This window comes from Lucilia cuprina, chromosome 5, assembly GCF_022045245.1.
Source record: "Lucilia cuprina isolate Lc7/37 chromosome 5, ASM2204524v1, whole genome shotgun sequence".
NCBI lineage: Eukaryota > Metazoa > Arthropoda > Insecta > Diptera > Calliphoridae > Lucilia > Lucilia cuprina.
Window position 1 is genome coordinate 5,611,989 of NC_060953.1, and position 23,815 is coordinate 5,635,803.

Genomic DNA, 23,815 nt, shown 5'->3' on the forward strand with positions numbered 1-23,815 from the left:
TGGGTTTTTAAATAAAAGCGCACCAAAACCAAGGCACCACAGCTGATGGTTATAAAACTTCCCTGACTATCATAGACAGTCTAATGTTTGTTTGCTTTGTTGTAGAAAAAGGATTTGTTTTGTTCTTGTGAGCTAAAAATTACATTTTCTTTCTTCTGTTCTAACTCAGCATACATGTAACCAGAGAGATAAAGAGCGGGAGCAAGAGAGAAAAGCAATAGTTTTCGCCAGTTTGTGCACAGGATAATGCGCAACTGTTGTTTTTTGTTTTCTTGTTTTTGCTGTAATTGCTTAATTCGGGGTATTCTTTTACTGGGGAGGAGAGTCAGCCAGCCGCAGCCGTTTGTTGGGAAAATGTAGAAAAAAATGTAAATCAGTTGCAAAGTTACGTGAATACAGGATACAACGTTTTTTTAAGTTTTTTGATTTGATTTGGAAAAAAAGTAAAAAAAGTAGTAATTGAAAAAAAACACACAAATTTTCAGACAATTTTTATGAGTTTTTCAAATTACTCCGCAATTTTTCACAAATCAAAGTTCTAGTGTACAAATTATTAAAAAAAATTAAAACAAAATCATAAAAAAGTAAATAAATTACTTAAAAAAAGTAAAAAAAAAACAACAACAACATGTAACTTAGCAAAGCATCCTTTTCAATGTTGTACCGAAGAATTATGTAAAAAGCTAAACTAACTTAAAGCTTTAATCCTGTAAACAAGTAAGTTTTCAGTTTTAATGTGTTTTTCCCTTAAAAGTTTAATAATTTTTTCATTCAAAGGAACAAACCAACAAAAATAATTTATTTATTGCATTGAATTCTTAAGGTGTTTTTTTAACCTTTTGTTTCTTATCGATTAGCTTAAGTTAAATAGTTAAAATATTCATGCCACCATAAGAACAACAACAAGAACAGCGACAAGAACAACACAACCAAATGAAAATGTAGTAAAAGTTTCTTTTTCTATTTATTATTTTTTTGATGTGTATTGTTAGCTGAAAAGGCAAAGAATGTAATCTTTAAAATACATTAGGAATAAACAGTTGCTTTTTCTATAGAAAAAAGTCTTTGTTAAAAAAATTCTTTTTCTATAGAAAAAGTCTTTGTTAAAAAGACTCTATTTCTATAGAAAAACTCTTTGTTAAAGACTCTTTTTCTATAGAAAAATTCTTTGTTAAAAAGACTCTTTTTCTATAGAAAAAGTCTTTGTTAAAAAGATTCTTTTTCTATAGAAAAAGTCTTTGTTAAAAAGATTCTTTTTCTATAGAAAAAGTCTTTGTTAAAAAGACTCTTTTTCTATAGAAAAAGTCTTTGTTAAAAAGACTCTTTTTCTATAGTAAAAGTCTTAGTTAAAAAGACTCTATTTCTATAGAAAAACTCTTTGTTAAAAAGACTCTTTTTCTATAGAAAAAGTCTTTGTTAAAAAGACTCTTTTTCTATAGAAAAAGTCTTTGTTAAAAAGACTCTTTTTCTATAGAAAAAGTCTTTGTTAAAAAGACTCTTTTTCTATAGAAAAAGTCTTTGTTAAAAAGACTCTTTTTCTATAGAAAAAGTCTTTGTTAAAAAGACTCTTTTTCTATAGAAAAAGTCTTTGTTAAAAAGACTCTTTTTTTATAGAAAAAGTCTTTGTTAAAAATACTCTTTTTCTATAGAAAAAGTCTTTGTTAAAAAGACTCTTTTTCTATAGAAAAAGTCTTTGTTAAAAAGACTCTTTTTCTATAGAAAAAGTCTTTGTTAAAAAGACTCTTTTTCTATAGAAAAAGTCTTTGTTAAAAAGACTCTTTTTCTATAGAAAAAGTCTTTGTTAAAAAGACTCTTTTTCTATAGAAAAAGTCTTTGTTAAAAAGACTCTTTTTTTATAGAAAAAGTCTTTGTTAAAAAGACTCTTTTTCTATAGAAAAAGTCTTTGTTAAAAAGACTCTTTTTCTATAGAAAAAGTCTTTGTTAAAAAGACTCTTTTTCTATAGAAAAAGTCTTTGTTGAAAAATGTACTTTTCTATAGAAAAAGTCTTTGTTAAAAAGACTCTTTTTCTATAGAAAAAGTCTTTGTTAAAAAGACTCTTTTTCTATAGAAAAAGTCTTTGTTAAAAAGACTCTTTTTCTATAGAAAAAGTCTTTGTTAAAAAGACTCTTTTTCTATAGAGAAAAGTCTTTGTTAAAAAGACTCTTTTTCTATAGAAAAAGTCTTTGTAAAAAGACTCTTTTTCTATAGAAAAAGTCTTTGTTAAAAAGACTCTTTTTCTATAGAAAAAGTCTTTGTTAAAAAGACTCTTTTTCTATAGAAAAAGTCTTTGTTAAAAAGACTCTTTTTCTATAGAAAAAAGTCTTTGTTAAAAAGACTCTTTTTCTATAGAAAAAGTCTTTGTTAAAAAGACTCTTTTTCTATAGAAAAAGTCTTTGTTAAAAAGACTCTTTTTCTATAGAAAAAGTCTTTGTTAAAAAAGACTCTTTTTCTATAGAAAAAGTCTTTGTTAAAAAGACTCTTTTTCTATAGAAAAAGTCTTTGTTAAAAAGACTCTTTTTCTATAGAAAAAGTCTTTGTTAAAAAAGACTCTTTTTCTATAGAAAAAGTCTTTGTTAAAAAGACTCTTTTTCTATAGAAAAAGTCTTTGTTAAAAAGACTCTTTTTCTATAGAAAAAGTCTTTGTTAAAAAGACTCTTTTTCTATAGAAAAAGTCTTTGTTAAAAAGACTCTTTTTCTATAGAAAAAGTCTTTGTTAAAAAGACTCTTTTTCTATAGAAAAAGTCTTTGTTAAAAAGACTCTTTTTCTATAGAAAAAGTCTTTGTTAAAAAGACTCTTTTTCTATAGAAAAAGTCTTTGTTAAATAGACTCTTTTTTTTATAGAAAAAGTCTTTGTTAAATAGACTCTTTTTTTATAGAAAAAGTCTTTGTTAAAAAGATTCTTTTTCTATAGAAAGTCTTTGTTGTGTTTTTCCTATAGAAAACTATCCTTTGTAAAGTTTTTCTTTAGACAATTTTCCTTTCTCTTTTATGATTTAATACCTTCTTAATTCTGTTTGTTACCCTAAATAATAAATATCGCGTGCATAAATGATAGACATGCACGTATATACACATATACTCAAAAGTATACATCCTTACGTTATTGATGTGTGTGTACTCATATGTCTATTTTCAAACGTCAACTCCTTAATTCTTTGTGTTTTCGTTTTCTTCTTTAACTTGTTTATTAGGTTCTGTGTAACAAGATTTTCCTTTTTTCTTATCAGACTTATAATTTAAAATTATAAATTTTCTATAAAAGAATTAGAAAATAAAAACATATTTTCTTTATGAAAACTCTTCTTCGTGTTCTTTAAGTTTTTTTTTTTTGCAAGAATGTGTCAAGATTTTGTAAAATACTCAACTTTCTTGTTCTGCTACTCTTGGTGATTGTTGTTGGTAAACAGGAGAGTATATTGCAGGCATGGAAAATTCAGTCTATTCTTTGGAATTGCCTGTAGTCTAGTCTATAGTCTAGTCGATAATTTAGTCCATAGTCTAATATATACTCTAGTCTAAAGTCTAGTCGATAGTCTAGTCTATTGTATAGTATACAGTCTACTCTATTGTTTAGTCAATTATCTAGTCTATAGTCTATTGTCTAGTCCATGGTACAGTATATTATCTAGTCTATAGTCAAGTCCATTGTCTAGTATATAGTGTAGTCTACAGTCTAGTCAATGGTCCTGTCTATATTCTAGCTTAACGTCTAGTCTATAGTTTAGTCTGTAATCTAGTCTATAGTCTAGTCTATAGTCTAGTCTATAGTCTAGTCTATAGTCTAGTCTATAGTCTAGTCTATAGTCTAGTCTATAGTCTAGTCTATAGTCTAGTCTATAGTCTAGTCTATAGTCTAGTCTATAGTCTAGTCTATAGTCTAGTCTATAGTCTAGTCTATAGTCTAGTCTATAGTCTGGTCTATAGTCTAGTTTATAGTCTAGTATTATCTATAGTCTAGTCTAATCTATAGTCTAGTCCATAGTCTAGTCTATAGTCTAGCCTATAGTCTAGTATATAGTCTAGTCTATAGTCTAGTCTATAGTCTAGTCTATAGTCTAGTCTATAGTCTAGTCTATAGTCTAGTCTATAGTCTAGTCTATAGTCTAGTCTATAGTCTAGTCTATAGTCTAGTCTATAGTCTAGTCTATAGTCTAGTCTATAGTCTTGTCTATAGTCTAGTCTATAGTCTAGTCTATAGTCTAGTCTATAGTCTAGTCTATAGTCTATAGTCTAGTCTATAGTCTAGTCTATAGTCTAGTCTATAGTCTAGTCTATAGTCTAGTCTATAGTCTAGTCTATAGTCTAGTCTATAGTCTAGTCTATAGTCTAGTCTATAGTCTAGTCTATAGTCTAGTCTATAGTTTAGTCTATAGTCTAGTCTATAGTCTAGTCTATAGTCTAGTCTATAGTCTAGTCTATAGTCTAGTCTATAGTCTAGTCTATAGTCTTGTCTATAGTCTAGTCTATAGTCTAGTCTATAGTCTAGTCTATAGTCTAGTCTATAGTCTAGTCTATAGTCTAGTCTATAGTCTAGTCTATAGTCTAGTCTATAGTCTAGTCTATAGTCTAGTCTATAGTTTAGTCTATAGTCTAGTCTATAGTCTAGTCTATAGTTTAGTCTATAGTCTAGTCTATAGTCTAGTCTATAGTCTAGTCTATAGTCTAGTCTATAGTCTAGTCTATAGTCTAGTCTATAGTCTAGTCTATAGTCTAGTCTATAGTCTAGTCTATAGTCTAGTCTATAGTCTAGCCTATAGTCTAGTCGATAGTCTAGTCTATAGTCTAGTCTATAGTCTAGTCTATAGTCTAGTCTATAGTCTAGTCTATAGTCTAGTCTATAGTCTAGTCTAAAGTCTAGTCTATAGTCTAGTCTATAGTCTAGTCTACAGTCTAGTCTATAGTCTAGTCTATAGTCTAGTCTATAGTCTAGTCTATAGTCTAGTCTATAGTCTAGTCTATAGTCTAGTCTATAGTCTAGTCTATAGTCTAGTCTATAGTCTAGTCTATAGTCTAGTCTATAGTCTAGTCTATAGTCTAGTCTATAGTCTAATCTATAGTCTAGTCTATAGTCTAATCTATAGTCTAGTCTATAGTCTAGTCTATAGTCTAGTCTATAGTCTAGTCTATAGTCTTGTCTATAGTCTAGTCTATAGTCTAGTCTATAGTCTAGTCTATAGTCTAGTCTATAGTCTAGTCTATAGACTAGTCTATAGTCTAGTCTATAGTCTAGTCTATAGTCTAGTCTATAGTCTAGTCTATAGTCTAGTCTATAGTCTAGTCTATAGTCTAGTCTATAGTCTAGTCTATAGTCTAGTCTATAGTCTAGTCTATAGTCTAGTCTATAGTCTAGTCTATAGTCTAGTCTATAGTCTAGTCTATAGTCTAGTCTATAGTCTAGTCTATAGTCTAGTCTATAGTCTAGTCTATAGTCTAGTCTATAGTCTAGTCTATAGTCTAGTCTATAGTCTAGTCTATAGTCTAGTCTATAGTCTAGTCTATAGTCTAGTCTATAGCCTAGTCTATAGTCTAGTCTAAAGTCTAGTCTATAGTCTAGTCTATAGTCTAGTCTATAGTCTAGTCTATAGTCTAGTCTATAGTCTAGCCTATAGTCTATTCTATAGTCTAGTCTATAGTCTAGTCTATAGTCTAGTCTATAGTCTGGTCTATAGTCTAGTTTATAGTCTAGTATTATCTATAGTCTAGTCTAATCTATAGTCTAGTCCATAGTCTAGTCTATAGTCTAGCCTATAGTCTAGTCTATAGTCTAGTCTATAGTCTAGTCTATAGTCTAGTCTATAGTCTAGTCTATAGTCTAGTCTATAGTCTAGTCTATAGTCTAGTCTATAGTCTAGTCTATAGTCTAGTCTATAGTCTAGTCTATAGTCTAGTCTATAGTCTAGTCTATAGTCTAGTCTATAGTCTAGTCTATAGTCTAGTCTATAGTCTAGTCTATAGTCTAGTCTATAGTCTAGTCTATAGTCTAGTCTATAGTCTAGTCTATAGTCTAGTCTATAGTCTAGTCTATAGTCTAGTCTATAGTCTAGTCTATAGTCTAGTCTATAGTCTAGTCTATAGTCTAGTCTATAGTCTAGTCTATAGTCTAGTCTATAGTCTAGTCTATAGTCTAGTCTATAGTCTAGTCTATAGTCTAGTCTATAGTCTAGTCTATAGTCTAGTCTATAGTCTAGTCTATAGGCTAGTCTATAGTCTAGTCTATAGTCTAGTCTATAGTCTAGTCTATAGTCTAGTCTAGTCTATAGTCTAGTCTAGTCTATAGTCTAGTCTATAGTCTAGTCTATAGTCTAGTCTATAGTCTAGTCTATAGTCTAGTCTATAGTCTAGTCTATAGTCTCGTCTATAGTCTAGTCTATAGTCTAGTCTATAGTCTATTCTATAGTCTAGTCTATAGTCTAGTCTATAGTCTAGTCTATAGTCTAGTCTATAGTCTAGTCTATAGTCTATTCTATAGTCTAGTCTATAGTCTAGTCTATAGTCTAGTCTATAGTCTAGCCTATAGTCTAGTCTATAGTCTAGTCTATAGTCTAGTCTATAGTCTAGTCTATAGTCTAGTCTATAGTCTGGTCTATAGTCTAGTTTATAGTCTAGTATTATCTATAGTCTAGTATTATCTATAGTCTAGTCTAATCTATAGTCTAGTCCATAGTCTAGTCTATAGTCTAGCCTATAGTCTAGTATATAGTCTAGTCTATAGTCTAGTCTATAGTCTAGACTATAGTCCAGTCTATAGTCTAGTCTATAGTCTAGTATATAGTCTAGTCTATAGTCTAGTCTATAGTCTAGTCTATAGTCTAGTCTATAGTCTAATCTATAGTCTAGTCTATAGTCTAGTCAATAGGTTATTCTATAGTCTAGCCTATAGTCTAGTCTATAGTCTAGACTATAGTCCAGTCTATAGTCTAGTCTATAGTCTAGACTATAGTCCAGTCTATAGTCTAGTCTATAGTCTTGTCTAGTCTAGTCAAAAGTCTAGTCTGTAGTATAGTTTATAGTCTAGTCTATTGTCTTTATTCTAGTCTATGGTCCAGTCTATTGTATAGTCTATAATATAGTCTAAAATATAGTCTATAGTCTAGTTTATAGTTTGGTCTATTGCATAGTCTATAATATAGTCTACAATATAGTCTATAGTCTAGTTTATAGTTTAGTCTATTGTATAGTCTATAATATAGTCTAAAATATAGTCTATAGTCTAGTCTATAGTCTAGTTTATAGTTTAGTCTATAGTCTAGTATAAAAACTAATACTATTTTAGTTATAGGCAAGTTCAATTTCCAAATTAAAAATTTTCCATGTCTGGTATATTGTATAAATGAGTGTGTGTTGTTAAAGATATACAGATGTGTTCTGTATGTATGTTATTTATAAACATAGTTGTGCTACATGTATAAACATATTAATGTACATACAAATATTTTATAAATATATATAGATGGAACATAAAAACATTAGATCAAGTCAAGTGTGTTTTTGAAGGGTCCTTTTAAAATTTACAATACAACTTGGTGGAAACATTACTCTTTCTTATTCATTGTAACCTAAAGATGTAATGAAAGTTACTATAAGTAGGGGGCGGAAGAGCGATGAAGAGCTAGAATCCAGGGAGTAGTGGTAGTAGTTTTATTGTTTAATGTAGTCTCTGTTTTTATTGTTGTATAACAGGAATTCTTTTTGTTTACATTTTTTTTGTTTTTAAAAAGGCAAGTGAAGTATTATACTTAACATATTGTTGTTATTGTTCTAATTTTTGTTTTGTTTATTTGTTATTGTTGTTGTTTGTTACAAAACACTTCTTAAACTCACATGACCTTTATGGTAATTTTTTCTCTGATTTTATTAAGTTTTTTTTTCCATGGGGGTGTAGCAAAATAAAAATTGTAATTAAAACCTAAAATCGTGGTATTGCAATTAAAATACAATAAAATACCTACAAGTTTTTTCATACATACATACATCCATCCATATATAATTTTATTTTCGCTTTTTGGTTACGGTTTTCCATGGGGAATTTCAAAAACATTTCAATATGTGTGTCAAATTTGGTGTGTGTTGATGAGGTAAAAAACTCAAAATAAAACACTCGAGGAAATAGGGGAGTTAGCCAGCTGGAATTTATTCCCATTAGGAACATTTCAAAAAAAACCTCACTATGAAAAAACATTATAAATGAAAATTTCCCAAGAAAAGCTAAATTTTCTTAAGAATTTTCAAAAGGGAAATACACGATATGGTCTAGTCTATAGTTTTGTCTATGGTCTAGTCTATAGTCTAGTCTATAATCTAGTCTATAATCTAGTCTATAGTCTAGTCTATAGTCTAGTCTATAGTTTAGTCAATAGTCTAGTCTATAGTCTAGTCTATAGTCTAGTCTATAGTCTAGTCTATAGTCTAGTCTATAGTCTAGTCTATAGTCTAGTCTATAGTCTAGTCTATAGTCTAGTCTATAGTCTAGTTTATAGTCTAGTCTATAGTCTAGTCTATAGTCTAGTCTATAGTCTAGTCTATAGTCTAGTCTATAGTCTAGTCTATAGTCTAGTTTATAGTCTAGTCTATAGTCTAGTCTTTAGTCTAGTCTATAGTGTAGTCTATAGTCTAGTCTATAGTCTAGTCTATAGTGTAGTCTATAGTCTAGTCTATAGTCTGGTCTATAGTCTAGTCTATAGTCTAGTCTATAGTCTAATATTTAGTATAGTCTATAGTCTAGTCTACAGTGTAGTCTATAGTCTAGTCTATAGTCTAGTCTATATTATGGTCTAGTCTATAGTCTCTTCCAGTCTATAGTCTAGTCTAGTCTATAGTCTAGTCTATAGTGTAGTCTATAGTCTAGTCTATAGTCAAGTCTATAGTCTAGTCTATAGTCTAGTCTATAGTGTAGTCTATAGTCTAGTCTATAGTCAAGTCTATAGTCTAGTCTATAGTCTAGTCTATAGTCTAGTCTATAGTCTAGTCTATAGTCTAGTCTATAGTCTAGTCTATAGTCTAGTCTATAGTCTAGTCTATAGTCTAGTCTATAGTGTAGTCTATAGTCTAGTCTATAGTCTAGTCTATAGTCTAGTCTATAGTCTAGTCTATAGTCTAGTCTATAGTCTAGTCTATAGTCTAGTCTATAGTCTAGTCTATAGTCTAGTCTATAGTCTAGTCTATAGTCTAGTCTATAGACTCAATAGTCTAGTCTATAGTCTAGTCTATATCCTAGTCTATAGTCTAGTCTATATCCTAGTCTATAGTCTAGTCTATAGTCTAGTCTATAGTCTAGTCTATAGTCTAGTCTATAGTCTAGTCTATAGTCTAGTCTATAGTCTAGTCTATAGTCTAGTCTATAGTCTAGTCTATAGTCTAGTCTACAGTCTAGTCTATAGTCTAGTCTATAGTCTAGTCTATAGTCTAGTCTACAGTCTAGTCTATAGTCTAGTCTATAGTCTAGTCTATAGTCTAGTCTATAGTCTAGTCTATAGTCTAGTCTATAGTCTAGTCTATAGTCTAGTCTAGTTTATAGTCTAGTCTACAGTCTAGTCTATAGTCTAGTCTACAGTCTAGTCTAGTATATAGTCTAGTCTATATTCAAATCTATGGTCTAGTCTAAAGTCTAGTCTATAGTATTGTCTAAAGTGTATGCTGTAGCCTAGTCTACATTCTAATCTATTGTCTAGTCTAAAGTCTAGTCTATAGTACTACACTGTAGTATATATTCTAGACTGCAGTTCACTCTATTGTTTAGTCTGCAGTCTAGTCTATAGTTTAGTAAATAGTCTAGTCTATAGTCTACTCTATAGTCAGGCCTACAGTCTAGTCTAGTTTATATTCTAGTTTGCAGTATACTCTATTGTTAATTCTATAGTGTTTAGTCTACACCTACCTACCTACCTACCTACTTAACTAACTAACTAACCAACTAACTAACTAACAAACTGTGTAACTAACTACCTTTGGAAAACTTTTCTTTAGTAAAGGCTTACTTAAAAAGTTATCCTTTGCAAAGCTTTTCTTTAGAAAGCTTTTCTTTGACTAACTAACGAACTAACCGACTAACCAACTAACTTACTAACTAACTGTGTAACTAACTACCTTTGGAAAGCTATTCTTTATTAAAAGCTTACTTAAAAAGTTATCTTTTGGAAAGCTTTTCTTTATAAACGATATTTCTCGTTCTACACGTTTATTTGTGGGAAGTGTTTCTTAAACAAAATGTTGAAAAACTTTCTTTAGAAAGAAGTTTTTGGAAAAGTTTTTCTTTAGTTTTTAAAAAAGCTCTCTGTCTTTTGGCTCACTAATTACTTTGCTGCTTTAATGTCGGCTACTCTTTCTATTCAAGCCTATTTCCTTTTACCTGTGCTCCTTATACTAATTACACAAAAAACTTTTCCTTCTTTTAACAATTAGTTGTATTATTATAATAATATTGCACTAGTTAAACTACTCCCATTTTTAAGATAAAGAGGCTTCATTATTTCTTAAACATTATACTTCTTAATATGTTCTTCTTCTTTTTATTTTCATACATAAATACATAATAAGCGGCCTCTTATTAGAAAGAGAAAGTGTACTTGTAGTTGTTGTTTTTTTTGCATAATGTTGCTGCAACATTATAATTGAAGTGAGCTTTAATACATTTATTATTCTGTTTTAAAAGAACAAAAGTAGGGAAGTTTCATTTTATATTATAAAGGTGTGATAGTTGAAAAAGTTAAAGCTTTTTATTCGAAAGCTTTACAATAAATCTTTTTCTAAAGAAAAACATTCTAATTAAACTTTGTCTAAAGAAAAACTTTCTAATGATACTTTTTCTAAAGAAAAACTTACTAATAAAACTTTTTCTAAAGAAAAACTTTCTACTGAAACTTTTATAAAGAAAAACTTTCTACTGAAACTTTTTTTAAAGAAAAACTTTCTACTGAAACTTTTTTTAAAGAAAAACTTTCTACTGAAACTTTTTCTAAAGAAAAACTTTCTACCGAAACTTTTTCTAAAGAAAAACTTTCTACTGAAACTTTTTCTAAAGAAAAACTTTCTACTGAAACTTTTTCTAAAGAAAAACTTTCTACTGAAACTTTTTCTAAAGAAAAACTTTCTAATGAAACTTTTTGTAAAGAAAAAACTTTTTGATGAAAATTTTTGTAAAGAAAAAATTTCTAATGAAACTTTTTCTAAAGAAAAAATTTCTAATGAAACTTTTTCTAAAGAAAAACTTCCTAATGAAACTTTTTCTAAAGAAAAACTTTCTAATGAAACGTTTTACTGAAACTTTTTCTAAAGAAAAACTTTCTACTGAAACTTTTCCTAAAGAAAAAATTTCTACTGAAACTTTTTCTAAAGAAAACCTTTTACTGAAACTTTTTCTAAAGAAAAGCTTTCTACTGAAACTTTTTCTAAAGAAAAACTTTCTAATGAAACTTTTTTTAAAGAAAAACTTTCTAATGAAACTTTTTCTAAAGAAAAACTTTCTAATAAAACTTTTTCTAAAGAGAAACTTTATAATGAAATTTTTTCTAAAGAAAAACTTTCTACTGAAACTTTTTCTAAAGAAAAACTTTCTACTGAAACTTTTTCTAAAGAAAAACTTTCTACTGAAACTTTTTCTAAAGAAAAACTTTCTGATGAAACTTTTTCTAAAGAAAAACTTTCTACTGAAACTTTTTCTAAAGAAAAACTTTCTAATGAAACTTTTTCTAAAGGGAAACTTTATAATGAAATTTTTTCTAAAGAAAAACTTTCTAATGAATCTTTTTATAAACTTTCTAAAAAGCTTTCAAAGGGCAATAAAGAGTGTTCTCTAAAAAGTGTATTTTTCTATAGAAAAGGTCTTTTTTAAACAGTATATTTTACTATAAAAAAAGTCTTTTGTTAAAAATTGTCTTATCTCTCAAAAAAAGTTAGATTTTTCTCTAGATAAAGTTCCTGCGAAATTGTTTTCTTATCTCTAAACTTAAAGCTTTATCCTAGCTAATGCCTTAAGAAACATCATTTGGATATTTCTCAAATCAACGACCTGCTTGCTGAAACATATATTTGTCTCCTAAATATGTGAATTGATTCAAAAAGCAACTATGTAGATAATAAAAGAAACGATCAAACTCAGCCAACTAAAAATATCTCTTATTTTTTCGCAAATCCATTACTTAAAGTTTCAGTTTATTTGTTTGTTTTGGTTTGTTTGCATTAAAAACCCCCCAAAAAAATCACTTTAATTGCAGTCTATTTAAGTCATTACAATCATTTTAGGACACTCATTAAACAAACACTAAAGCCATTTTCAAATAATCCTGAAGGATTAAAAAGAGCATATAATGGAAAACGAGAAACGAGAAAAGAGAAACAGAAGACATCAAACCAAAACCAAATGTTTATTAAGCATTCATAGAAAAATAGCCACATTTATAAATATGTATATGTGTATGTGTGTACATATCCTTTTTTTCTATACATTTTCTAATGCTTAGACTCCTCGGGTATTTGAAAATAAAATGTAACCTATATTGAAGTGTGTACCGAATACAAGTAGATAAATAAATTCATATGATTGTGTATGTAAAGAATACTCCTTGTTATGCGCTTCCACTCATATTTGTGATCCTTTTTTTAAAGTACTTTAATCCTTTTCATCATGTACTAGTTTTACTTGGGATTTTTCCATACAAACGTTTATGTGTTTGTTAGGTTTGTCTTTATCGAAAGTAAAGTCTTCCATAGAAAAGGGTTTTAGAAAATAAAGTGTTACTTAGTTAACCTCTCAAGAACAGAACATTTTTCTAACGTAGAAAAAGTTTCCTTAACAAAGATTTTTTTCTCTATAGAAAAAGTCTCTTTTTTGCAAGAGTGTTTTTTCTATAGAAATAGTATATATTTTAAATTTTTCAAAAAGCGTTTTTAAAGAAAAATTTCTGTTGTAAAAAGCTTTTTTTTCTATAGAAAAACTATAGAAAAGTTTCTTAAACAAAGATTTTTATCTATAAAAAAAGTGTCTTCTTTGCAAGAGTGTTTTTCTATAGAAAGGGTATCTATTTTAAAGTTTTCGAAGAGCGTTTTTTAAAGAAACAATTTCTCTTTGAAACGACGTTTTTTCTATAGAAAAAGTGTTTATTTAAAAACATATTTTTCTATAGAAAAATTGTCTCTATTAATGAGCTTCTATTTAAGGAAAATGTGTCTTCTTTTATCAATGTTTTTCTATAGAAAAGGTGCCTATTTTGAAGATTATTTTTCTATGGAAAAAATGTCTTCTTTGAAAAAAATTTCACTATAGAAAAGTATCTTCTTTAAAAAGATTTTTTCTATAGAAAAAGTGTCTTCTTTAAAAAGTTTTTTTTTCTGAAGAAAAAGTGTATTCTTTAAAGAGTTTTTTTCTGTAGAAAAAGTGTCTTCTTTAAAGAGTTTTTTTTTCTGTAGAAAAAGTTTATTTTTTAAAAGTGTTTTTAAAAGTGTGTTTCTATAGAAAAAGGTTCTTTTTGAAGAATGTTTTTCTATAGAGAATGTTTTTATGGAAAAAATGTCTTCTTTAAGGAGTGTTTTTCTTAAGAAAAAGTGTCTTCTCTTATGAATGTTTTCTATAGATAAAGTGTCTTCTTTATGTCTACTTTGATGAATGTTTTTCTATAAAAAGTGTTTTCTTTGAAGAATATTTTTCTATAGAAAAAGTGTCTTTTTTGAAGAATTTTTTTTATGGAGAAAATGTCTTCTTTAAGGAGTATTTCTCTATGGATAAAGTGTCTTCTTTGAAGTGTGTTTTTGTATAGAAGAAATGTCTTCTTTAAAGAGTGTTTTTCTATTGGAAAAGTGTCTTCTTTGAAGTGTGTTTTTCTATAGATAAAGTGTCTTCTTTAAAGAGTGTTTTTCTATTAAAGAAGGGTCTTCTTTATTTTATGAATGTTTTTCTATATAAAAAGTGTCTTCTTTAAAGAGAGTTTTTCTATAGGAAAAGAGTCTTTTTTGAAATGTGTTTTTCTATAGATAAAGTGTGCTCTTTATGTCTTCTGTTTATGAATGTATGTTTTTCTATAAAAAGTGTTTTTGAAGAATAATTTTCTATAGAAAAAGTGTCTTTTTTTTTAAAAAAACATTTTTTATGGAAAAAATGTTTTCTTTAAGGAGTGTTTTTCTATTGATAAAGTGTCTTCTTTGAAGTGTGTTTTTGTATAGAAGAAGTGTCTTCTTTAAAGAGTGTTTTTCTATTGGAATAGTGTCTTTTTTGAAGTGTGTTTTTCTATTAAAGAAGTGTCTTCTTTAATGACTGTCATCCCTAAGAAAAAGAGTTTTTTCATGAATGTTTTTCTATATAAAAAGTGTTTTCTTTAAAGAGTGTTTTTCTATATGAAAAGTGTCTTCTTTATGGAGTGTTTTTCTATGGAAAAGGTATATTTTTTAAAGAGTACTTTTCTATACAAAAAGTGTTTCCTTTGCTGTGTTTTTCTATAAAAGGGGGGGTCTTTCTTAAGAAAAAAAGTGTCTTGTTTGAAGAGTGTTTTTTATAGAAAGTGTCATCTTTGAAGAGTGTTTTATTATTTTCTTTGAAGAGTAAATTTTTTGTAGAAAGGGAATTTTCTTAGAGGAGTTTTCTTTAGAAAAATATCTTCTTTAAGGAGCAAATTTTTTTCAAAAGATAAAGTGTCTTCTTTGAAAAATGTTATTTTTGGAAGAGTATGTTTTCTTTGAAGACTTTTGTAGAGAAAAAGTATCTCTTAAAGGTACTTAGAAAATGTGTTTCCTTTAACTCCTTACATTTCGTAACCCTTTTTCCTTTTGAAATACTAAGCAAACTAATTTTGCATATGACAATATTTACACTTCAACATGTTCAAGACATGCTATACTCTTATCTGTGGCTATGGGCGGTCTACTATATAAAATAGTATTTTTATATATATTGTACTTATTTTATATGAAAACATGAATATATGTGTCGAGAGAACAAGGAGGAGGAATAAAAAAAAAGAAGAAATTTTGTTAAATCTGAAATAGAAAAGAAGTTATAATGATGAAAAGTTTCTGGTTTCTTTTATATTTTTAACATTTTTCTGTTCACTTTTCGTTTGTTTGTTTACAAAAAAGTGAAGAAGAAAAAAACAACAAAAATAATAATATGAAACTGTGTCAATAGTTTTAAGGTGGTACGAGTTATAGCATAAATTAAATAATAACAAGGAGATTTCGACATAAATATGTATGTATTTGTGTGTTCTCTTTGTACTAGAATGTTTGGTATGTAGTAGCAACTCCTTTACTTTGTAGCAAAAGAATTAATATGAATTCGCAGCACAATTTGTATGGAGGGAAACAACAACAAAATTTAAAAAATCCACCAATATACAGTAAAGAGCAAAAGAAAATTTGAATATGTATTGAATGTTTTAACATAAAATTGTATAAATTAATTTTGAAATCATGTCAAAATGTAAACACAAATTTTACAAACAACAGAACGTATGATTAATATGAATTCTAAAGAAAAATTTTAATGAAAATGTCATTACATAAAGATTGAACTGATTTCAAATTATAAAGTAGATTAATAACTAAAACCAGGTGTTAAATAACAAACTTATACATTCCAAATAAGTAACAGAGAAACTAATAATAAAAAATTTCCTCCCTAATGGAACAACTAAACGTATGAGTAATATTTAATTGCCAAACTGTTTATTGTAGTTTTATCTATTTAATAATTGTCACAACTTAGAAATGTTGAAAAAAAAACAAAAAAAATCTTATTCTCCCGGGATTCATAATCATTTGTTTTATGTTGATAATTAAAAACAAAATATGTGATTGTTATAAAAACAAAAACGCCCCCTTTAACACAAAGATTATTTGAAAAGTAGTGTTAAACTACATAGTTATAAAAACTATAAAATTATTTATATATGTTATAGAAATAAAGGGGCCGATTTCAACTATTAGGTAAAAATTTAATCAAATTAAATTGAAAATTGTGACAAGGTTTACATGGACACAGACGGACATAGTTAAATCCACTTACAAAATGATTCTCAGTCGATTTGTATACTAAAACTTGGGTTTAGGATCAATATTTTTGGGTGTTACAAACATCAGCCCAAACTCATAATACCCTTAACCACTATAGTGGTGGGTAGGGTATAAACTTTGTTCAAAGACGATACATTTTCGTTTGAAATACTCTCATCAAAGAAGACTCTTTTTTCATAGAAAAACACTGTACCAAGAAGAGATGTATTCTATGAAAACTAATCTTCAAAGTAGACAGAAAAACTCTCCTCAAAGAAGAGACATTTTCTATAGAAAAACTTCCATTAAAGAAGAAACTCTTTGTATATAAACTTTTTCAAAGAAGACACTTTTTCTATACAAAAACTCTCCTTAAGGAAAAAACACTTTGTTTACAAAAACACTCTATAAAGAAGACACTTTTTCTATAGAACACAATCTCTCTTTCTGTAGAATAACTCTCTTCAAGGATGATATTTTTCCTATAGGAAAACACTCTTCTGTAAACGACACTTTTTCTATATAAAAACTCTTCTTAAAGAAAAAGCTCTTTGTTTACAAAAACACTCTATAAAGAAGACACATTTTTATAGAAAATAAGCTTCAATAAAGAATCTCTTTCTTTAGAAAAACAGTCTTTAAGGATGATATTTTTCCTATAGAAAAACACTTTTCAAACAAGACACTTTTTCCATAGAAAAACTCTCCTTAAAGAAGAAATTCTTTGTTTACAAAAAAACACTGTATAAAAAAGACACATTTTCTATAGAAAACAATTTTTAATAAAGACTCTTTTCGGGTAAAAAAAAACTCTCTTCATGAATGATAGTTTTATTTAGAAAAACTCTCTCTATGGAAGCTACATTTCCTATAGAAAAACACACATAAAGAAGACAATTTTTCTATAGAAAAACTTTTTTAAAGAAGAAACTCTTTGTATACCAAAACACACTCTATCTCTGTAGAAAAGCTTACAGCAAGGATGATATTTTTCCTATAGGAAAACTCTTTTTAAACAATACACTTTTCCTATAGAAAAACTCTTTGTAAACCAAAATACTCTATAAAGACACGTTTTCTATAGAAAACAATCTACAATAAAGACTCTATCTCTCTCTGTAGAAAAACTCTCTTCAATGAAGATACTTTTCCCATAGAAAACACTTTTCACAGAAGATGCTTCTTCTATAGAAAAACTCTCATTATAGAAGAAACTCTTTGTGTATAAAAACAACCTACAAAGAAGACAGTTTTTTCTCGGAAAAAAATCTTTAAAGAAGTTACTTTTTCTATAGAAAACAAAAAGAGACTTTTTCTATAGAGAAAAACTGAACACTTTTATACAGAAAAACTATAAAAAATAAAAAAAATGCTTCAAAAAGATACCTTTTTATAGAAAAACAGTTTTACAGAAGATACATTTTTTTTATAGAAAAACACTCTCTAGAGATTTACTTTAAAAGAAGTCTGTCAAGAAGATACTTTTTCTAAAAGAAAAAGTGTATTTTCCTATGGAAAAAGTCTTTTTTAAAAAGTGTCTTTTCCTATGGAAAAAGCCTTTGTTCTAAAGTGTCTTTTTGTACATAAAAAGTCTGTGTTAAAAAGTGTATTTTTCTATAGAATAAGTCTTTGTTAAAAAGTGTATTTTTCTATAGAAAAAGTCTTTGATAAAAAGTGTCATTTTCTATAGAAAAAGTCTTTGATAAAAAGTGTCATTTTCTATAGAAAAAGTCTTTGTTAAAAAGTGTCATTTTCTATAGAAAAAGTCTTTGGTAAAAAGTGTATTTTTCTATAGAAAAAGTATTTTTTGAAAAGCGTCTCTTTCTATACAAAAAGTCTTTGTTAAAAAGTGTATTTTTCTATAGGAGAAAGTGTGTTTTTCTATAGGAAAAAGTCTTTGTTAAAAAGTGTGTTAATCTAAAGAAAGAGTCTTTGTTTTTCTGTAAGAAAAAGTCTTTGTTAAAAAGTGTCTTTTTCTATAGAAAGAGTCTTTTTTGAAAGGTTTGTTTTTCTATAGAAAATGTCTTTGTTAAAAAGTATCTTTTTCTTTAAAAAAGTCTTTGTTAAAAAGTGTATTTTTCTATAGAAAAAGTTTTTGTTATAAAGTGTCTTTTTCTATAGGAAAAAGTCTTTTTTCTAAAGTGTCTTTGTTTTTCTGTAGGAAAATGTCTTTGTTAAAAAGTGTCTTTTTCTATAGAAAGTCTTTTTTGAAAGGTTTGTTTTTCTATAAAAAAGTCTTTGTTAAAAAGTGTCTTTTTCTATAGAATAAGTCTTTGTTATAAAGGGTCTTTTTCTATAGGAAAAAGTCTTTTTTCTAAAGTGTTCTTTTTCTATAGAAAAAAATCTCTGTTATGATTGTTACAAAATACTCTCTCTCTCTCTCTCAAAAGAGAGAGACTTTCTCCAAAACTATTTTTTTTGTATTTAAAAAAAATGTATCATTATGCTGTTAGTTTCGCCATTACTGTTTAACACAAAATGTCATTGGGGAACCATTGCAAAACAAATTATTCACAGTTAAAAACCTCAAGTGAAGAGTAAACAACAGCGGATACAAAACGAATACTAAACGAAAATTAATAGTAGTAATATTTAAAAAAAAAATATATATTAAAACTTAATTTCATTTTTATTACTAAAGAGTAATAATATAACATTAATAATAGCTCCACTTAAAAAAAAGTACAGAGATAATCTTAATTGAATATAATATAGTTAATGTAGAAGTAATAACGTTATTTTTTGAATATAATTATAAACAAATACGTATGAATACGTTTGTGACGGGGGTTGTTTTTATGCTTCAAAACAATTGTTTCGGTTTGATATTAAACGTTTAGAGAATTTGGGAATACAAGTTAAAGGTGCTTAATTGAAAACGCTTAAGATTAAAATCAAAATTGTTTTTTTAAGTATTTAAATATAGATTTATGCTGAAATTGTTTTTAAAATTATTATATTTAGAAGGTGGACATGATATATTTGATTTGGTTTAATAATTTTGTTAAATTTTTTTTTTAAATTTGAATTAAACATTTTTTTCAGATTTTTTTTCAAATCCCTTTTATTTTCTTTTATAAATTTTTGACATAATTATTAATTTTTTTTCCCATTTCAGTTTAAGAAAAATGTGTGAAAATTTTAAATGAATTTTCAATTGGAAAATTGGTTTCATCTGCTAACATGAGACGTCCAAAGATATCATTAAAGAAATATTTTTATTTTACAATAATATGCGCTTTATTGCTGATATTTTTATATAATTTTAAGTAAGTATTTTAAAGAAAATTAACAAAAAAATACAAAAAGTGTATATTTCTATAGAAAAATTAGCTCTAAAGAAACTGTTACTAAAGAACAAATAACATCCTTAAAGGGACTTTTCTTTGCAGGGTTTTCCAACAGTCTTTTTAAAAAATACAATTTTCTATAGAAAAACTAACTTTTTAACAAAGACTTTTTCTATGAAAAAAACTTAGTATTTTGCTATAGAAATGTTGTGTCTAATTCACACTTTTTCTATACAAACCACAAGTGCCATTTTTAAAGAGAATTTCTTTCTGAAGAAAAACAATCTTTTTAATAAAGACCTTTTTGTTATAGAAAAACAAAGACTTTTTCTATAGAAAAACCACAGTTCTTAACTTAGTCTTTTTCTATAGAAAAACGAGACAAAAAACTTTTTCTACACAAAAACTGTTCTTTACTAATTCTTAACAAAGTCTTTTTCCATAGACAAAAAACTTTTTCTATAGAAAAACTATGTCTTTTTCTATAGAAATGTAGCGTTCTTTACTAATTCTTATTCTATAGAAAAAAGTGTCTTTACTCTCTTTTATTCAATTTTTTTCTATACAAACAACAAGTGCCATCTTTAAAGAGAATTTTTTCTAAAATAGAACACTATTTTTAATGAAGACCTTTTTGCCTTTTTGCTATAGAAATGTAGTGTTTTCAACTAAACCTTTTTCTATAGAAAAAAAGTGTCTTTACTCTCTTTAATTCACATTATTTCTAGACAACAACATAAAACATCTTTAAAGAGAATTTTTCTAAAGAACATACTTTTTAATGAATACGTTTTTGTTATAGAAATACAAACTTTTTAACAAAGACTTTTTCTATAGAAAAACGAGTTCTTAACTAAGATTTTTTCTATAGAAAAACGAGTCCTTATTACACTCTTTCATACACATTTTTTCTATATATTTTTCGCAATTTAAACATTTAACTTTCTCACAGAGAACGTGAAGTATGGAAACCAAAATCTTCATCAATACCATCCTCCTTGGCTTCTTCATCTCAACAACAACAACAGCAGCAACAATTGCAATCACAACAACAACATTTAGGACAAAATTTAGAGGATGACTATAATGATAAATACGAAGAAGACGAGGATACCGAGAAGTCATTAGTAGACTCAGCAAAACATCCAACACATTTAAAAGCCTCCACAACTAAAACAACACAACAGCAACAACAACATATTATGGGTGGTCCAGCAGCCGAACAACAAGAAAGTGAAAGTGAGCATGAACCTCATTTGCAACAATTGCAACAACCACAAGCAAATAATTTAGCTTCCAATCCAGCGGATCCAGTATCAAAATCATGGTTCTTTAAAAATGGTGAATACTATCCCAAACCGGCGAAAGTGCACAAAAAGAAACGTGGTAAAAAGGCCCATTTACAGGGTTCCAAATTGTTTCCCTATCAGGATCCTCACAATGATCGTATAGTTAATCAGTTGATGTATGTACCACCCAATTATGAGGAAATCAAAACGAGTGGAAAATTAAAAACTATTTTACTATATAATGGTTTGGGTCCGTGGAATGTTAAAGCAGGTGGGTTTATGGGCTATGAATCGAGCGTAAAAATATTTTACTTTTCTTTCTTCTTTATTTTAAACATTTTAAGGTCGTGATGTCTTCCTACGTTCTAAATGTCCTGTGGACACATGTTCTATAACAGCCTCTAGAGATCAGGCCAATACAGCCGATATGATTCTTTATAAGGATCATTATATACCGACGGGTATACGTAGACCTGCCAATTCCAAACAAGTCACTATGTTGTATTATTTAGAGTGTCCGTATCATACGCAAAATGTTAAGGTACCGGATGCTATAAATTGGACTGCTACTTATAGGTAAGTTATCAATTTTTTCCCCTTAAGAAAAGAGTCTTCTTTAAAGAGAGTTTTTCTAGCGAAAATAAAGGTTTTCTTTAAAGAGTTATTCTACAAAAAAATGTTTTCTTTAAAAAGATTTTTTTCTAAAGAAAGCGCTTTTAAAGAAAAATCTTATACTTTAAAGAGAGTTCTTTCATAGAAAGAGTTTTCTTTAAAGAGTTTTTCTACAGAAAAAGATTGTTTTTCCATAGAAAAAAGTATCTTCTTTGATTATAGAAAAATTGTTTTCATTGAAAGGAGACTTCTTTAATGGATGAATCGTCTACTTTAAAGAGAAATTCTTTCATAGAAAGAGTGTTCTTTATAGAGTGTTTCTATAGAAAATAAGTATTCTATTAAGAACAGTTTTACTATAGAAAAAAGTCATTGAAGATAGTTTTTCATAGAAAAAGACGATTGTTTTTTATAAAGAATAAGTGTCTTCTAAGACGATTGTTTTTTCTAAAGAATAAATGTCGTCATTGTTTTTGTAGAAAAAGTGTCCCCTTTTAAGAGAATTTTTCTATCGAAGAAGTGTCTTCTTTGAAATGAGACTTCTTCCATAGAATGAGTTTTCTTTGAAGAGTTTTTCTATGGAAACTAAGTTTTCCATTAAGAAAGTTTTACTATAGAAAAGAAATCTTTTTTAAAGAGAGTTCTTTCATAGAAAGACTTTTCTATAGAAAATCAGTCATCTATTAAGAACAGTTTTACTATAGAAAAGAAGTCTTCTATGAAGACAGTTTTTCTATAGAATAAGTATCCTCTTTGAAGATAGTTTTTCTACAGAAAAAGAGTTTTTCCATAGACAAAGTGTTCCCTTTTAGGAGAATTATTCTACACAAAAAGTGTTGTCTCTTAAGAGAATTTTTCTATAGAAAAGGTGTCCCTTTTTTAAAGAGAGTTCTTTCATAGAAAGACTTTTCTATAGAAAATCAGTCATCTATTTAGAAAAGTTTTACTATAGAAAAGAAGTCTTCTATGAAGAAAGTTTTTCTATAGAATAAGTATCTTCTTTGAAGTAGTTTTTCTACAGAAAAAGTGTGTTCTTTAAAGAGAGTTTTTCTATAGACAAAGTGTCCCCTCTCTTAAGAGAATTTTTCTAAAGAAAAGGTGTCTCTTTTAAGAGAATTTTTCTATAGGAAAAATGTCCTCTTTGAAGAGAATTTTCCTATAGAAAAAATGTCTTATTTAAAGAGCTATGGAAAAAAATCTCCCATTTGAAGAGAAATGTTCCAAAATGAATCCTCTATTGTTTTTTTTCAGACGTGATAGCGATATTGTGGCGCCCTATGAAAAATGGGTTTATTACGATTCACGCGTTCATCAACAAGAACAGGATCGTAATTATGCTGCAAATAAAACTAAAAAAGTGGCCTGGTTTGTATCCAATTGTGGGGCCCGAAATGGAAGACTGCAATTTGCTCATGAATTAGGCAAATATATAGATGTAAGTTTACGGTTTTCAATTTAAAACAAAAAAATGTTCCAAATAAAACATTCTCTCTTACAGGTTGACATCTATGGCGCCTGCGGTAATTATAAGTGCTCACGCGTCAATGCCGACAAATGTTTCGAAATGCTCGATCGTGATTATAAATTCTATTTAGCTTTTGAAAATTCCAACTGTAAAGACTATATCACCGAGAAATTCTTTGTCAATGCTCTCAATCGTAATATTTTACCCATTGTTATGGGTGCACGACCCGAAGACTATGAAGTTAGTGCACCCGAAAGATCCTATATACATGTCGATGAATTTGCTTCAGCTTCAGAATTAGCCGATTATTTGCATATTTTAGATAATGATGAAAAACTCTATAATTCATATTTTAATTGGAAAGGTACGGGTGAGTTTATAAACACGTATTATTGGTGTCGTGTTTGTTCGTCTTTACACGATGAAGAATCGTTACGTAAGCCACGCTGGTATACGGATGTAAATGATTGGTGGCGTGGTGCTGGCGTATGTACAAATGGTTCGTGGCGTAATTTTAAGGCACGCAAAGATATAATTACCGATGATTGAGGGGAGGGAGTGGGTGAAGAAGGAGGGTTTGTACATAAGTAATTATGTGCAAAAACAATTATAAAAATTATTGTTAAAAAAGAGATGTAGTAAAGAAATTAATCGGGTAAAAAGAGGGAAACAAGTCTCTTTTAGAACACAAGTATTCTATAGAAAAAATCTTAGTAAAGAAGTGTCTTTTTCTATGGAGAAATTCTTTGTTAAAAAGTGTAGTTTTCTATAGAAAAAGTCTTTGTTAAAAAGTATATTTTTCTATAGAAAAAGTCTTTGTTGAAAAATGTACTTTTCTATAGAAAAAGTCTTTGTTAAAAAGTATATTTTTCTATAGAAAAAGTCTTTGTTAAAAAGTGTACTTTTGTATAGAAAAAGTCTTTGTTAAAAAGTGTATTTTTCTATAGAAAAAGTCTTTGTTAAAAAGACTCTTTTTCTATAGAAAAAGTCTATGCTAAAAAGACTCTTTTTCTATAGAAAAAGTCTTTGTTAAAAAGACTATTTTTCTATAGAAAAAGTCTTTGTTAAAAAGATTCTTTTTCTATAGAAAAAGTCTTTGTTAAAAAGACTCTTTTTCTATAGAAAAAGTCTTTGTTGAAAAATGTACTTTTCTATAGAAAAAGTCTTTGTTAAAAAGTATAT

At 27.9% G+C, this 23,815-nt stretch overlaps 1 protein-coding gene across 3 annotated transcripts; it reads left to right on the forward strand.

Annotated features, from left to right (window-relative positions):
- The first annotated feature begins 110 nt into the window (after nt 1-110).
- LOC111685167 (glycoprotein 3-alpha-L-fucosyltransferase A) lies at nt 111-23,453 on the forward strand. 3 transcript variants are annotated; one of them, XM_046952830.1, is made up of 6 exons: nt 111-717; nt 19,096-19,246; nt 20,220-20,827; nt 20,901-21,132; nt 22,420-22,603; nt 22,667-23,452. In XM_046952830.1, exons 2-6 carry the CDS (start codon nt 19,161-19,163, stop codon nt 23,180-23,182), a joined length of 1,626 nt encoding a protein of 541 aa, XP_046808786.1. In that variant the 5' UTR covers nt 111-717; nt 19,096-19,160; the 3' UTR covers nt 23,183-23,452. The 3 variants fall into 3 exon arrangements, with proteins under 3 accessions (XP_046808786.1, XP_046808788.1, XP_046808787.1); XM_046952832.1 differs by lacking the exon at nt 111-717 and adding an exon at nt 18,509-18,562 and having other exon boundaries at nt 22,667-23,453; XM_046952831.1 differs by lacking the exon at nt 111-717 and adding an exon at nt 18,610-18,841 and having other exon boundaries at nt 22,667-23,453.
- The last annotated feature ends 362 nt before the right edge of the window (nt 23,454-23,815 follow it).

Excerpts from the sequence above, each read along its gene's own strand:
- LOC111685167 (XM_046952830.1), top strand. The coding sequence starts at position 19,161 with ATGAGACGTCCAAAGATATCATTAAAGAAATATTTTTATTTTACAATA. Across the intron at positions 21,133-22,419 it reads AATTGGACTGCTACTTATAG|ACGTGATAGCGATATTGTGG; the intron begins GTAAGTTATCAA and ends GTTTTTTTTCAG. Across the intron at positions 22,604-22,666 it reads AATTAGGCAAATATATAGAT|GTTGACATCTATGGCGCCTG; the intron begins GTAAGTTTACGG and ends TCTCTCTTACAG.